This window comes from Centrocercus urophasianus, unplaced genomic scaffold (assembly GCF_019232065.1).
Source record: "Centrocercus urophasianus isolate 14NV4802_14NV808 unplaced genomic scaffold, USGS_Curo_1.0 seq_38, whole genome shotgun sequence".
Taxonomy (NCBI): domain Eukaryota; kingdom Metazoa; phylum Chordata; class Aves; order Galliformes; family Phasianidae; genus Centrocercus; species Centrocercus urophasianus.
Window position 1 is genome coordinate 1,182,389 of NW_024884955.1, and position 16,658 is coordinate 1,199,046.

General features: G+C 55.8%; 1 protein-coding gene across 1 annotated transcript; it reads right to left on the reverse strand.

The window, feature by feature from the left end:
* Window positions 1–1,168: 1,168 nt before the first annotated feature.
* Window positions 1,169–4,769, reverse strand: SOX18 (SRY-box transcription factor 18). The gene is made up of 2 exons (XM_042832403.1): window positions 4,168–4,769; window positions 1,169–2,170 (listed from the first exon to the last, which is right to left on the reverse strand). The coding sequence occupies exons 1-2, from the start codon at window positions 4,568–4,570 to the stop codon at window positions 1,317–1,319; spliced, it is 1,257 nt and encodes a 418-aa protein (XP_042688337.1). The 5' UTR covers window positions 4,571–4,769; the 3' UTR covers window positions 1,169–1,316.
* Between the last annotated feature and the right edge of the window lie 11,889 nt (window positions 4,770–16,658).

Sequence of the window (16,658 nt, forward strand, 5' to 3'; positions counted from 1 at the left end):
GGGATATCCAAGCTATAGGGATGCTCCAAGACATGGGAATGCTCCAAGCTATGGGGATACCGGAACACAGGAACGCTCCTATGTGGGGACGCTGCAAGACAGAGCGTGGAGCACCCCAAGAGGAGCGATGTGATTTTTGAGGCATCCCATAGGAAAAAAGCTGTGAGCACACAGTGACCCCCCGAGCAGCTTCGCAGCACAATGACCACACGAAGGCACGTTGTAGGAGGAGGATATCGCATGTTTTATTAGAGGAACAGCTGCTGCTCCACGGGCGGCCGCGAGCCCCCAGCACCGGGCAGCCCGGCCCCATGTGCCAGGTTCATCATCAGCGCCGGCAGCAATCTGGAACTGGTTGGGCCGACATGGATTTGCGGAAAAAATGTGTTCACACAACAAGAGCACAAGATGGGAGCAATTAGATGAAGATGTTTTAATAATTAACCAGTATCAAACAGTTTGCTCGCCGTACAGTTCTAGACAATAAAAGTGTTAGCAGTCGTATTTTTCCTTTGTACAAAATTCCAGTCGATTGTTCCACAATATTTACACGGTAACTCCCTTTTTCACAAAATATCTCCTTTTCCCCCCCTTTTTTTTTTTTTTTTTTTTTTTTTTTTTTTTTTTTTTAAATCCAGCTTTGCTACATAAATGCTTTAGATCTCATGGATATCCCTTGATTTCTTTTTTAAAAAGTCTAATAGTAAAAAACAAAAAAAAAAAAAAACAAACCACCAAAACGACGACGACAACAAAAAGAAAAGACATTAAATACCATTTTATATATATAAAAATGCTTAGTAAAAATATAGTTTTGTTGCCCAATTAAAATATATTGCTGAGAATACAGTAAAAACTGTCCTAAAGACCACCACGACCGGGCACCACGAGTCTTCAACAGCCCCCGAAAAGGGTTCCCGAGGGCCCCCAGTGCGTGAGTTCCTAGGGCTGGGTGCTGGGCAATGGGTGATGGTGTTGGTGCTGGGTTGGCTCAGGCAGGATTCACTGCAATTGCCTAAAAAATGCCCCCGAGAGGATGGAGCGATGGGAGCTGCAGCGGGCAGGCGGGCTAGCGCGTGGTTAACCTTTGGCTTTGGGAAGGCATCTATGTGTTATATAGAGATACGGTATATCGGTGAGTTCAGCATGGTTGGGTTGTGGTTTTTTAGGTGTTTTTTTTTTTTTTTTTTTTTTTTTCTTTTTTTTTTAAAGAAAGAAAGCGATGCATTTAATGAGATACTCTACATATTACGGAGCTCGCGGTTAGAGGAGGATTGGCTGCTCGTTGGCTTGTTGCGTTGGGTGCACGCGCCAGCCTAGCCGGTGATGCATGGGCTGTAGTAGACGGCGCTGCTGGCGTCGGACAGGGCGGATATCAAGCTGCTCTCCTCGCAGGAGATGCTCCTAGGAGTCACTTTGGACAGGGAGACATGATAAGGCAGTCCCGAGGCTTCGGGACGAGTCCTGCTCATGTTCAAATATTGGTCAAACTCATTGCGGTCAACGTCCGTCCAAAGGTCGGTTTGGTTCAAGTGATCCACGCTCTCCATGTGGTGAGCTTCGGGGGGAGGTGAGAGCTGGCCCAGGTGGGCGGAAAGCCCGCTCTGAGTCCCCGAGCACATCTGGTTGTAGTAGAGGCCGGAGGGGTGGGGAGTCCTCATGGCATCGGCCAAGTGCGCTGGGGGCTGCGCGTAGGGCACGGCCACGTCCCGGCCCAGGCACTTCTCCTGGGGAAACTCCATCTGGGGGTGGTGGTGGTGGTACCCGCGGAAGGGCATCATGCCGCAGTCCTCCTGCATGTGCGGGGGGAAAAAGGCCGGCTCGGTCTGTTCCAAGACATCCAAGGGAGACATCTCGGGAGTTGGCAAGCCGTAGTTTTCAATATCCGACCCCATGGAGTGGAGTTCTCTGAAGTGGTTGAGTGGGGGAGGCTGGGGGTGGCCCGGCTGGCTGCCGCCGTGGTGACTCATGCTGAAGTTGTCACTGCAAGGCTGGGAAAGGTTATGCAGGAGGATATTGGGTTCCATCCTCTTGATTTTCTTGGCTTGCTTCTTCCTCCTCGGGCGGTACTTGTAGTTGGGGTGATCCTGGAGGTGCTGGATTCGCAGCCGCTCGGCCTCTTCCACGAAAGGACGCTTGTCACTGGCGCTCAGGGCTTTCCATGACTGGCCTGCAAGGGGACAGGGAGCTCAGTGACACTGGCCTGGCCTCAGGACCCCCACAGAGGGGTGCGCTGAGCAGGCTCAGTGCCCAGCCTGGGCCCTGGTGCTGGACAGAGAGCGGGGTCCCAAGTGGGGCCGTCTCCATGTCCCAGCTGCAGACATGATGCTGCAAATCCCTGGGAAGAGGGGAGACTGGCCCCAGGGTGCCCAATCATCTGCATCCCGCACCCACAGCCCGAACTGCCCGTCCCCCAGCCGCACCCACAGCCCCATCTCCTGAGCTCCCCGTCCCCGCATCCCGCAGTGCTGTGTCTCTGCATCCTGCTGCCCCGTCCGGCCATATCCTGCTTCCCGTAGTCCCGCATCCTGCAGCTCTGGCAACCCATATCCTGCTTCCCGTGTTCCCACATCCCGCATCCTACAGCCGTGCGTCCCGCATCCTGCAGCCCTGTGTTCCCGTATCCTGCATCTCCACAGCTGTGCACTCCCACAGCCCACAGCCCTGGACTTCTGCAACCCACAGCCCTGCTTCCCCTCCTCTCGTGTGCATGCATCTCTCTAACCCCCCATCCCACAGTCCCACATTCTGTGGGACCATAGTGCTGCAGCCCAGAGCCGTTAATCCCACAGCCCTACACCCAACATGCTTTGGTCCCGTGTCCCTGCAGTTTGCATCCCACAGACCTGTAACCTCACAGCCCTATCCTGCAGCCCTGCAGCCCTCAGCACCTTGCCCCTGTAACCATCTCCCGCAGCCCCGTATCTTTGCAGTCTGCATCCCACAACCTTGTACCCTTCCAGCGTCCTTCATAGCCCCCTATCCTCGCACTCCATGTCCTCCTATCCTTGCAGCTTGTGTTCCACAGCCTCTACCCTTACAACCTACATCCCAGCACTCCGAATCCCTGCAGCCTGCATCCTCAGCCCTGTATTCCTGCACACCACTGCCCTGTAATCCTGCTGCCCTATAGTCCACACTGCCAGATCTGCATTATTGTATCAACAGCCCCTCACTCTCACGGTCCACATCCCCAGCCCCAAACTCCTGTAGCCCACTTCCCCAGCCCTGCACCCCTGTATCCCCAGCCCAACGCCTGCGTATCCCATGTCTCAATGTCCAATACCCTTGCAGACCACATCCTCAGCCCTGTACCCCCACAACCCATGTCTCTAGCCACATTTGTGCATTCTGCTTCCATGTGGCCCTACAGCATGCACCCTTATTCTTCTAACCCTGCATCCCGAACCTCCCCCCCCCCCCACATAGCCCCTATTCCCAGTCCTACATGCCAGCATCCTGCAGCACTATGCTCTTCCAATCCACATTCTCACACCTGTACTCCTGCAACCTGCATCCCCAGCCCTATACCTGTGCATCCCACTGCCCTGTATCCTATAACCCAGTTTCCCGTATGTCTGCAGCCCAAATCCTTAGCTTTGCGCCCCAGTAACTCACATTCCCAACCCCATATCTGAGCATAGCTCTTTCCTGTATGTCTATAGCTCATACCCCCAGCCCCATATCCCTACATCCCAAACCCCATACCCTAACATCTCCATCCCTGTACTCTTACATCTCCCAGCTCTGTATCCTTACATGCCCAGCACCCTAACACTACTCCTCCAGCCCCATACCCTTACAACCCCCAGTATCCTTGCACCTCCCAGCTCAGTACCTTTACAATCCCCCAGCTCTGTTCCCCAGCCCAGTACTCTTACATCCCCCAGCCTCATATCCCTACATCCCCATCCTCGTACCCTTACACATCCTGTCCCCATACCCTTACATACTTCATCCCCACACCCTTTTGCCCCGCAGCCCCATACTTTGCAACAGCAACCCTGTAACCTTACATCCCCCAAACTCGTACCCATACACCCCCCACCCGCAGCCTCAAGTCCTTCAGCTCCCAGCCCCGTATCCCCACACCCCCAGCCCCTCACCCTTCCCCATCTCCCCTTCCTCCCAGCCCCTAGTCCCGTACCCGCACCGCACCCCACTCACCCAGCATCTTGCTGAGCACGGCGTTGTGCAGGTCGGGGTTTTGCTGCGCCAGCCGTTTGCGCTCATCCTTCGCCCAAACCATGAAGGCGTTCATGGGCCGGCGGATGCGGGAATCCTCCCCGGCCTTCCCCTCGGCTCGGCCCGCCGGGGGGCTGTATCCATAGCCCGGCTCGGGGCTGGGCGTGCGGCTGGGGGCCGCGCCGGGGGCCGCCCCGGGGGCCGCGGGGCCGAAGGCGAAGCCGGGCTCGGGGCTGGGCGTGCGGCTGGAGGGGGAGGCGGCTCCCGGGGGCCGAGGGAAGGCGAGCCCGGGCTCAGCGGCCGGCACGGCGCCGGTGACCCATGAACAGTCGCCCCGGGGTTGCGATATCTCCTCTCGGCAGTAGTTTGACTCAGATATATTCATTCCAGCTGGACAGCACTTTGTGTCCGACCCGAGCGGGTGCCGGAGAGAGAACCGAGTCCCGCGCGTCCCGCCGCCTCCTGCAGCCGCCGAGCAGCTCCGCTCGCTTCTTCGCCCTCGTTCGGGTGGTTTCGGGGGGATTTGGGGTCGCCTTGGGTTGTTTTGGTTTCTTTCCTTTGCTTTTTTTTCTTTTTTTTTTTTTTCCCCGTTTTTCCCCCCCCCAAAAAAAAAACTTTTTGGGATGATGTTGGGCTGGAAGGGGCAAAATATAGCCGGGGTGGACCAATCAGCGGGCGGAGGGGAGGAGGAGGAGGAGGAGAGACAGGGCGTCCCCAGGAAGAGCCGCCCGGGAGGGCCGGGTGGGAGCGCTGTGGATGTGCGGCCCCATTCCCTTCCTCCCGACGAGGAGCGCGATTCGTTTCTGCTCTCCGCTCTTTCCCTTCTTATTTTTTCTTGCTTCCTTTTATTTTTTTTCCTCAAGCCCCGTCTCTGGCTGCTTGGGATCTGCCCGTGCGAAGGGGAAGCGTTTGGATTCGCTGTATGTTTGCAGGGCACGGGGGATGCTCGGCACTCCGAGGTTATTTTCCTTACAAGCCATTCTATGTGTGTGTTTTGGCCACGGTCACCATTCCGGGGTTAGGAGCAGCCGTGGGGTGAAGGCAGGGCAGAGTCCTCTCCCCCAACACCGTTCTGGTGGGTTTCATTTGTGCCAGTTGAGAAATCTCGCCTTGTCTTCCCGTTCGCATGAAAAGCAACACATCCCCATCCTGCCTGCCCAGCCACTTTGGAGGAACGCTGGGTTCAGAGGTGGGATGATGGCAGCCCAGACCTGCCCGGATCCATGGCACACTGTCATTTGGTGGCAGCATCCCATCCCCATGCCAGCTCACGGCTCAAAGCTCTCCTGCCACCCGACAGAGATCTGCCATAGCGGCAAACGCATTACCAGGCGACATGCCAAGCATTGGGCGACGTGGTCCAATGGCTCTTCCTGCCCTTGGCATGGGGCAGCTGGCAGGCAGTGAGATGTGCCCCCTGACACCCCAAGTCCATGGGGTTCATGCACAGCTCAGCCCTGGGGATTGGCCCCAAACCCCTCTGGCTGCGGAGATGCCCAGAGCTGAAATCTGAAACCCGGGTGCAGGAAGAGTTGGGGCACCGCGTTGTGCAACAGCCCGGCTCCCTCCCAGCCTCCCTGCAGCCGTGGGGTGTTGCATGCCATGGTTTGTGTGTGTCTGGAAGTGATTTGAAAAAAGCCAATCTGCAGTTAACCCTAAACAAAGCAAAGGCCATAAATATATATATATATATATAATAAAATCTTGTCTCGTTTATTCCTCCATCGCTAGCAGAGTGACAGAGGCTTCACGATAGATATCCTTCACATTCCTGCAGTTTCTTCTTAATAGTTTGCAAGAGCTCATCAGCACTGGAGTACAGGAGAGCCCGCATGGCTGCAGGGAGCCCCTCTGTGCTGCTCCCATCCCATCGGGGCCGTGCAGCATCACTGCGCCCCAGGAGCAGCCCGCTGCTGCCGAGCTCCGAGATTTGCTCTTTGCTCTTCACTCCTGCCCACGGCTGCTTGTGGGGTGAATAGCAGGATGCCTACAGGGGTGTCCCATGGCATTCCCTGCTGTCACCTCTGGATTCTTCTCCCAGGCTTTGGCAGAGCACACAGTCTTGTCCTCACGGGCCCCCACCCTGCAGCACAGCAGCACCCTGGGGCTGGACCAAAGGCTCTTCCTGAGCATTGCCCAAAAAGGGTTTGGAATGGGGCAGCACTCAGCAGGGGTCCATGCGGTGCTGCATTTTGGGACCCTGGCGCAGGAAAGCCATGCAGTGCCCATGGGGCAGAGCCGTGTGCTGCATCCCAGTGGGCAAATATCAGTGCTCCATCCCGGGATGAGACCCCGGTGCAACCCACACAGGGGACAAAGCCCCCATCCTGGATCAGCATCCCCACTGTGGGGGCACGCAGCCCCCCCGACACTTCCTTTCCTTTCTCCGGGGGGCTCCTCACCCACCCTTGGCGTCAGACAAGCTGAACCCCACCCTGGTGCAAAAGCTCAGAATTCCTATTTTTTTTTTTTCCCCTTGAATTTCCTTTACCATTTTCCCCATTTTTTAGGACGGCAGCTCGCAGCCCCCACCCCGGCCCCCCTTTTCCCTTCGCCGCGTCCCGCGCCGCGCAGCCCCAGCGCCACACCTCGCAGAGGAAGCGCGGCGGAGCCGGCAGCCTCCGCTCTCCCCCTTCCCCCCCCCCCCACCCAGCACAAAGGCATTTTCCCTCCCCGCCTCCCACCTCTCGCCGCTGCCTGTTCATCCACACCGGGCTCTCAGCCACCTAAAAATACACACGGCACCACCTGGGCCATCCGTGGGGTACATCAGAGGTACTCCGGGGTTCTGTGAGCAGATAGGGATGAGTGATGCTGGATGAGCCCTGCGTTATTTCTGCTGCTGGGTGGGCTGCGGGTGTGCACCGGTGTGTGCCTGTACTGTGCAAGCAAATGCAAAGGATTTGCTCACCAAATTTGCACTGGGGCTGGGGAGGTGGGTGCAGGGAGGGCCTCTGGTGCAGCCGTAGTGAAGTGCTGAACCAGGAGTAGCAAATTCTCCTTTTGTGGAACACATGGACAGAGATTCCCAAGCCTGTCCCAGGGTTCGGGTACCACGGGCAGGCTGCAAATCCTGCATTCATTTTTCATTCACTACTATGCAATTACCATTGCGGGGTTGGCAATGTGGGGTGCCCCTAGGAGTTTAGCTGCATGCACTGGGTCACTGCACAGTGAGATATTTGTTATTCATCGTGGCTGATGGCCATTTCTTGGTGCAAAGGGAGCTAAGGCATGCAGCACATGGAGCTGAAACACTGTAGGGCTGCAGTGACACAGTCTGGGCAGGGAACCATAAATCGTACCATCACGGAATCATAGAATCACAGAATTGTAGAATCATGGGATCATATGAATCATAGAATCATAGATCAGAGAATGAGACAATGGTAGGATGGGGTGGATTGGGTTGGACTGTGTTGGAAGGGACCCTGAAAACCATCCATCTCCAGTCCGCTGCCCTGGGCAGAAGGTGCCCATCGCTGGGGACACCACACAGACAGGGCTGCTTTGTGTCACCTCCAGCACCCCATGAGCTGCCCCACACTGGCAGTCCCATCTGCTCCCCCAGGGCCACAGCCAGGCTGGAACAAAGGCTTTCCAAAGAAAGGCACTTCCTGCAGAGCAAAGGCCGGGCTGCGTGAGAGCCCTGGCGGGACGCTGAAGTCATCTGCTGGGAAATGTTTCAGGTTTCAGTGGAGACTCCCTTTCTCGAGGGCCTGGCTTCCTTGCAGACAAATGCTCACGAGGGTCACAAAGGATCCAGCTGAGCTCCCAACCCTGCAGCACACTGTACATCCTGACACCGGCGTAGCTGCGGGGTGATGCGTCCCCATGGCCATGGCTGGTACCAAGAAACCCTACACAAGTTCCCAGGGTGGAGGGCCAGGCTTCTTCCTACCCCAAGCAACGGGAGGTGGATGGTGGAAATGACAGCATGGTCATCCCCCAAGGTATCTCCTGTGGAGAGAGCCCAGCTATCATTTTGCCCTTCTGCTTTCTGCTCATTTGCTATATTTCTTCACTTCTGGTTCAGTCTGAACAGGTGAAGAGCACGGATGATTTAGTGGAGATGCCCCCCAGGCCATGGCAGTCCCCAGGACCGGGTACCCTCTGCTGTCCCTGCCGTCACCCAAACCATCAGATGGACAATTTTCCACCAGAGATGGAATGAAGGTGTGAGAATGGAATAGACTCAGCCAGGCTGGGGCTTTCCTCCTGTTTCCTCACTCTTTGTTCTGGAGCAGCTCGTCCCCATCGCCACCATTTTAATGTGGCTCCAGGCTTTGAGAGGGGATGCTGGACAGGACTCTGAACACCTCTACAGGGGCAGAGCACTCGTCCTGCTTCTGCTTCCCTGCAGCTGATTGTGGTGGATGCTGCAGTGCTTGGTTCTCATCACAGAGAGAACCCTGCTGTCAGGAAGGAAAGTCTTACACTTCCACCAACTATTCCAAGCCCCCCATAAACACATTTTTTGGTTCGGCATTAATGAATTACCTCAATGTGGAGCTGCTCATGCCAAATACATGAATACAGAGTGCAGAAAAGCCGCCGAGAAGCACATTTGGCTGCCGTTCAGCTGCTTCGATCGGCACCATTTAGTTTCTCTATTATAGCAAGCAAATGTGCTCTGCCCATGGCACTGGATCTTCCCAGGAACAGGCAGCAGGCTGGCAGTCTGCTTGGCACCACCTGGGCACTCATGGTGGCAGAAAATATCACGTGCTATATGGCTCCATCCAACAATCTGGATCCTGTCTGCCCAGGATCATTGCTCTGGACATGCACTTGTGTGCCAGAGGAAACAAATGGAGCAGTGTCATTAGGCATCAGGTTGGGTTTGGCCAGGAGAAGTGCAGCCCCTCTTTAGAGAAATTCTTTGGAGCTCTGCTCTGCGGGCTCCACGTCTGCTCACTGCATGTTTGCACATCTCCCTTCGAGCATCACTGAAGTGAAAGCATCATCTGAGAGCATTATGGATAAATGGGTCCATGCTGCATCATGGGTGCAGTGCCACTTTCAGTGCAGGAAAGGAGAGGCACTGAGCAAGGAAGAGTGATCACACCTCTACCTCTCTGCATCCCAGCCCTCAGCAGCTGCTCAGCAGTGGCTGCTTGCTGCCTCTCTGCTCCTACATCCCGGCAGGCAGCGGGGTGCAGGCTATGGAACATTCCCCCCAGCACAGCCACTGCAGCAGTAGCACAGGACGCCTGCACCTGGGAAAGATTTGCTGCTCTCCAGAGCTTCTGCAGCTCCCAGTGTGGCTGAGCTCAGCACAGGCATTACCTCACCTCCCAGCACAGATGGAGGTGGCTGCAGCTCTGCTCCCAGCTTCTGCAACCTCTGGACCGAGTGTATTCCTCTTGGGTTCTCCATGCACTGGCTCAAGTGGGGCAGACATGGCTGCAGCGCCGTGCCTCAGTTTGCCCAGGTGTTCTCTGCTCTTGGTGGCACAATCCCCCTGGAAATGGCATGATACACCAGATCAGTTCTGATACACTGCTTCTGTCTTGAGAGAGAATAACACTAACAATAATGACAACAATATTAATAAAGAGAAAGGGCTGAGAGCTTTTTCTCTTTGCAGCCTTGGGGCAGAGCAACTTTTCCTTTTCAGTGCCTCACTGAAAACACCGCGGAAATTAGAGCACGAATACGTTGCACTGGCAGCTCTAAAAGACAAGACTGATAAAGGTCACTCTATCTTTGCATTTTTCCTCCACGGCTCCTCTGCTACCTGTTCCCAGGCTGCCCACCCCAAGCACCTCCAGCCTCATCACCTCATCCCCATCTGAAGCACAGGGGACACCTCAGCACGTGGCCACACTGGGGCCACCTCCGTGGCATGCTTGAGCCGGAGAAATAAGGTTAAAGGCTCTTATCTGATGGAGCCTGAGCCTTGCCAAAGCCCTGTTGCTATCAGCTCAGGACACATGTGCTATTGGCAAAGCTTCGGGGACACAATAATACAAACAGTTTTCATTGTCGAGTCAACAATGATGGGAGAAGGAGCCCTGTGCTATTACCGGTGTAAAAGGCACTGTAGGAAAGCTCAGGACGGGAGGATGCAGTCAGGATCAACAGCAGGGCTGAGCAGATTATGCAGTTATATTTTTATTCAGGGAGGAGAAATCTTCCATCCCCAGTGGGCTGGAGCCAGAAGGATGGAGCCGGGGGGGTCAGGCTGTGAGGAAAAACCCTCTGAGCAGCGCTGGCAGCAGCTGCAGTGAAGTGCTGAGCACAGCAGCACCTTTGGACAAGGGCAGGAGGCAACTCTGTGGGATGCACTCTGCTGGCTGGGGACAGGGACGCACTGCCCAGGGGAAAGCATGGGGCTGGGGTACAGGAGGCGCAGGGGTGGGGGGCACAGTGCCATACATATGCTGGGGAGTGCGTTATGTGTTCTCAGCTGCATGTCCCCCTTTTTCCAGCCCATGTCCAGTGCCAGCACGAGGCAAGGGATGCTGTTGCCTTTGCACCACTATCCAAAAGCTGTATAAAAAGATATAAACAGTCTGGTCGGGGATCTAGCTCAGGGAGAAACTCCAGCCCTGTTGCTGCTGTGCCAGGTATTGTGCCATGGGGAAGTCGGGAAATGGTGCCAAGGATGGTTATGGCCAGGAAACCCCCATGGAGATAGGAGCCATTCCCAAGCTCTTGCTGATGCTGGGGGAACATTTGGTGTGGGGCCCAGTGGCAACGGATCCATCCCCTTGTCTTCAGCTTGTTGCAGCCTCTGAAGATGCTTTGGGAGTTGCTTTTGGTAGGGTCTGGCTGGAAGTGGTTTGGAAATATCCTCTGCAGGTACCCCACATGTTTGGGGATGAAGTGAAGCGGGGCTTTACCATGAGGAAACTCAGCATGAGAACAGGCAGCCCTTTGGCTGTCCCTCTCTGGCTGTTATACATGATGCCAAATGGATAACAGTCCCCTCCAGGACTTGTGCTCAGATGCAGACTGGGGTACTGGCTTGGTCCCCACTTCCCATCTGTCCTATGGCACGGCGCATGCTTGGAGGTGAATGGGGAGGTGACGGGAGCATCGTATCAGCCGTGTCTATGCTGATGCAGAATATCACACCTCATGCCATGATGGTGGGGGGGACAGCAGTCTGAGGGGGCTGGAAGCAGGGCAGGAGGTCAGGAGCTTATCGCTGCCATCAGGACCCTAGTGGGGCCGGGGCCGCCGTTCCCACCAGGAGCAATGATGTCAGGCAGCAGCCGCGCCAGGAGCAGGAAGCTGGATGCAGCCAGCGAGTCTGTCCTGCTGGCCTTCCCCGTGTGCTCCAGCAAACAATGCGCCCGCGGTGGGGACCGTGCCAGCAGCGTGGTGCTGGATGCTGGTCCCCATCAGTGTGGGGCTATGGGATGGGGCTGGTATCTGCCTTCTGCACAGGGGTCTGCTGGAGGAGGTGGAGAGAACATACATTGTGTGCCAGGGCTGCAGTTGGCATTGCTGTGGCTTTGGGGCTGCTGCAGTGAGGCAGTGGGCATGTCTGACCCCAGCTAGGCACATGGTCAGGAAAGAAAGGCCAGCAAGCCCTCCAAAGGTTTGTGAGACCCCTAGAAAAGCCCTGGGAGAAAGGATGGGCATGCAAGATGCTGGCTGTCCCCAGTTCAGCTAGCGTGGGGTGAACACTCACTGGTAGCACCCTGGTTGTTGAATCGGGAAGCAATGATGACTTAAACATGCAGAGGAAAAGAATGAGCTATATGTGCTGTGAGATGCAGCTGGAAGACCCGCTATAGGATGGGAACCTTATCATGTAAGCCTCATCTCTGCCTTCATTCTCAGGCTGAGTTCTGCCCCAACAACTCTGCCAGCATCCCCCATGCACCCACGCGTAGGTCAGGGTGAGGGCAGTGAGCGTGCACTCCTGGAAGGGTGATGGGGCTGGGCACTGTGCCCACTGGGAAAGGGACTTCCTGAGCACAGCAGCTGAAGGATGGCCCCAAGGGCTGCAGCTCGCCTCCACCCCACACAGCACACCCATGTTATCGCTGTACACAGTGTGAGGTTCCCCCCCTTGGGCTGCATTTGCCAGCGGCTGGCAGCGATGCTTGTGCTGGTGCCGACAGGCTGGCTGGCATGTTTTCCCTTGGGGAGGCTTTAGCAGGAGGCTGTGCATTTCTGGGAATTGTGTCGGGCAGGGAAGGAGGTTATTGTTCGAGCTGCAAGTGTGCGGCGTGCAGATGAGATCAGGGCTCGCTGCTTGGTGGTGGGACAGCCGTGCTGCTGGCCCCACTGATGAGGAGATAAGCAGGGGATGGGCTTTATTGGTGGTGCCATCACTGAAAGGAGAGAGGGATGTGGTGAGACTCTGGCGATCCAGCTCCACTCAGCATCATGGTGCACCTGGCATGAGGCAGAAGTGAGTCAGGGTGGTGTCAAGACAAGGAGGATGCTGCCCTCACCCCCAGGGCTCTCTAGTAATCTGATGTGCCGTGTTCCCATTGCCCCCAGTTCAGCAAGCAGCCCCAGGAATCCAGTTCCATCCCCAACCTGATTGCTTTCAGATCACTGCAAAGGGACCTGCTGTGCACAACAAGATGCAGATGTGCCAAAGCAGCTTTTGCTCTAACCATGGGTGGAGGAGGCCAAGACTGCACTTTTGCCAGGATTGCATTTCTGCCTCGTGGCCATGGTGCTCACTGGTAGGAGGGTTTTGTGCAGCCCTGCATAGACACTGTACTTCTGTCCTCATGGTGCTGGGGATGGAGGGCACACTGCAGTCCCCAGCCCATGGCTGAAGCTCTGACGATGTCATGCTTAGGCAAGGCAGAGGGGAGATTTCTGAGATATTTCTGACATATCACTCTGCTGTCCCAGACCTCAATGCTGAGCCTCTCCTCACCCAAGATTTCCCCCTCCCTCTCTTCCAGCTTTTCCTCATCCCCAGCCCTTTGGTGGTTTCAACCCCAGCCCTGTGCTTACCCTGGAGTGCACACAGGTCCCATCCATCCCAAACTCTGGGACACAACAGCAGAGCCTTGTCTACATAACCACTGCAAAGAAGGGACTTAGGGGTCAGAACTTTTTTGCAATCCTTTACTACAAGTGAGCTGAGGGGTGTCAACCTTAATCCACCAGCTGAGAATTTCAAGCATCCTCCTTGGGAGAACATCTCCCTTCATGCACTGTGGCTTTTGTCAAAGAGAGACTGAAGAAGACAAAGGGGCACTGCCATCCAGAGAGCTCCTACCACCCTGCTTGCAGGGACAACATAGGAAATGCTACATGGGAAAGCCCAGTGTGAGAGCCCAGGAGCCCCTGCCTTCCCACAGCAGACTTATCGAGGCACCAGTTCAGAGTGGCGCTTTCTATGGGCCAGAAGGGAAGTGCATACACACCAGACTCCTCGGGGTCAAGGATGCTGGGCAAGCAGAGAGCTGAGAGGCTGCAGGGGGCAGGGGAGGCAACCGGGGCGTGGGGAGCGAGCCACAAATAGCCAAATGAATGGCTTTGACTTCCTATGTTTCATGGAGGTGAATAAAAGGAGACAGGAGGAGGAGAGCAGAGAGACCTGAGCTCTCACGCACACATACCCAGTCCGGACCCCGGTGCACACTGATGGCACAGCACAGTGCCACTTGTCCCTCAAGAATACACAGTGCTTATTCTCCCTCCTTATCCCATTATCATTTTGTACAGCGGGGGGGAGGGTGACCAAATCCCACAGCTAAATCCTGCCTTGTGCACAGCTGGCACAGGAGGCAGTGCCACCAGGCATGGGTGGGCTGGGGGGATACAGAGCCACTGCAGGGCTGCTCTGCTGGAGGGGCAGGATGGAGCTGCTGGTGTCCTCTGGGAGCCACACAGGTTTCTGCTGCGTTAGGAGGGACTGTGCCAGCAGATGAGGTATGGAAAGGTCCCTTGGCTTCTCAGAGGACGTTCAGCAAGACAGCAATGCAAGTCACCATGTGGGCCAAATTCTCTAGATTTCTGAAGTGTTTGTATGGAAAATTTTGGCCTCCAGGCTCGCATGTTCCTAATGCCAAGCCTAGGAGACTAAGGACATTGGGCATTTGCAGAAAGGAAAGGGATCCTTGCTTGGGTTGCTAGAAGCTCATGTTTCTCGGGGATCAGTTCCCCCATCTTTTTCCTTTTCCTCTCCCAAATAGGAGCTGCCCTGGACTAAGGGAAGAATCACAGAGCAGCTCTGTGCTGAGAACAGCTTGACTAACAGTGAAGAGGGCAGCAGGGCACTGGCACCGATGTATGCAGCCAGGTGGAGCCAGCCCAGAGACAAAAGCAAACATCCAGCAAGGCCGGGAGCATCAAGTTGCTGCCAAGGAAGGCTCGCAAGAGTGGCAGAGATAGGAGATGCAGAAAAACCCCTTCCCAAAAGCGGAGCCTAAAGCAGCTGTTCCCATCTCCCAGCTGGGTGAAGGCGTAGAGTCTTATATCTCCTTGCTGTGCAGCCCAAGATAGGTATCATGCAAGAGGCTCCACACCTCAACCAGGGACCCCAGACTTCCCATGACACCAAGGATGGGATCCCACAGACCTGGGCACACCTGAAGGAGGAGATGTTTGGGGACAGAAGTTCCATGGGGGAGTCTTGTGGTGAGTAGGTACACAAGGTTCTTGCATTCCCCTTCTCCAAAACCAAACCAGACTGTGGGTTCTAAATAGACGGGGGTGAAGTGGGTGGAAACAAGGGAAAAAGTGTTTTTTGATATGAATTATGGTGATTATGGCATCCAGGAAAACTCAGCTGCCTTCAGCCAGCCCATACACCAAGACCTAAATCTTCAGAGTGTCATTTGGGAAACACTGGAGCCCAGCAGCAAAACCAGGTGAGATATTATGGGATTGCATTTCGCATCAAACTCTTCTCCCTGGAGCCTGTGAGTGAGGCAGCACACATGGAGGTGCCTCTCAGGCATGCCGGGGTCACAAAGCCCCCTCCCAGCCTTTCCCCTGAGTCCGGCTCCAGCCACAGTTTCTCCCCGTGCTCTGTTTTTAGCACATTCAAGTAGCTGCTTTCACAAGAGGTAAAGGAAAGTTCACGGATCCGCTGACAGATCAGCCCAAGCGGGAATTTCACTGGGAATTCCTGCAATAGCAGGTTGGCTCCCGCGGAGGTGGAGTTTCCTCTGGATCTACCTCCACCCAGGCTCGGCGAGCGCTCCGACCACCGGCTCACACACGGGGGGCCGGGCTGAGCGACGCCACGCTGCTTCCCAGCCAAGGTCAGCCAGAAACCCTCCCCGCTCTGTGAACGCCTGTCCTGTTAACCCTTGGGGAGAGTGAGGAGGATGGAAGGGCCGGGGCACAGTGGCAGAGTTGTGCTTGTTGCACGTCTCTCCCATCCAGCTGGCATTTTGTGCAGCCCTGTCCCTCCGGGATGCCATCAGGCTGGGAGAGGATGGCCAGCGTGGTGGGAGGGCGGCATTTGCAGGCAGCGGGGTGACAGGCTTCTCACTCCGATGGGGCGATGGGGCTCGGTGTGAGTGAGCAGTCTGGAATCTGAGACACGTCCCCAGCCATACTTGTGGTCAGGAACCATGTTCATGTTGCAGTGATACAAACCACATTGACAGTGGCAGCGGTGCCTCTCAAGCGTTCCGCTGACGCCGAGGACCGGCATGACCCGACCCCACACACGGGACAGGCGGCCGCCGGCTGCCAGGGACCTACAGAAGATCTCCTGGCTTCTTCTTGCCTAACAGAGATGGGCCAAAATGGCACCTCCTGCTATATGGCCAGACCCTGCCAAAGGACAGAGGCTTTTCAGATGCTCTAAAGGCTCCAGACTGCGAGTTAGAGAGGATTTGCGTTTACAAACATGGGACCCAAGCCAAGAAATCTCAAGGTAGTGCCAAACGTCACACCAGGGAGAGGGGCTGGAGCTCAGGTTTGGGCTGGGGCCACCTCTGCTGGTTTGTGGGCAACACAAAATGTCTCTCGCACATCTGGGGAGCAGCTCTTGCTCAAGGGGATCCCAGATTTGTCCAACTCAGTGTGAGCTGCTATAAAGCAGCATCTTTGAGTACCAAAAATGCCATTGTGGCAGACAGCTATCCCCAGAGATTTAGCACCAATCTGTTCCATTCTCCCCACTTTTGTGTGCTGATTTAAACCCTGGCCTCAGTGACTCGCTGTAGGAGAGAGCGGGGTTGTGGCTGAGCTCAAGGATCCCTGCTTCCCAACATGGAATTCTGCAGCTCGTAGCCTCGTGTAACAAATCCCTGCATTCAGCTGACTTGCAGCCTGCCAAGGCAGGACACAGCAGCTATTTACCAGCATAATCAGGGCTCTACCAGCAGCAGCAAGGAGACAGCATCCAGCCCTCGCTGGAGCTGCAGCCTGCTCGTGTTTCTTCTCCTTTTCCTTCTCCCAACCACTGACACGTTGCGTTCTGACGAAGTGGCTGCGCAGGAGGCATCGCAGCTCTCCTCCTGCCAGGATCCAGCTGAGCAGAGCAGATCGATGCTTGCGATGAATCCCAGGAGCAGACATCGCAC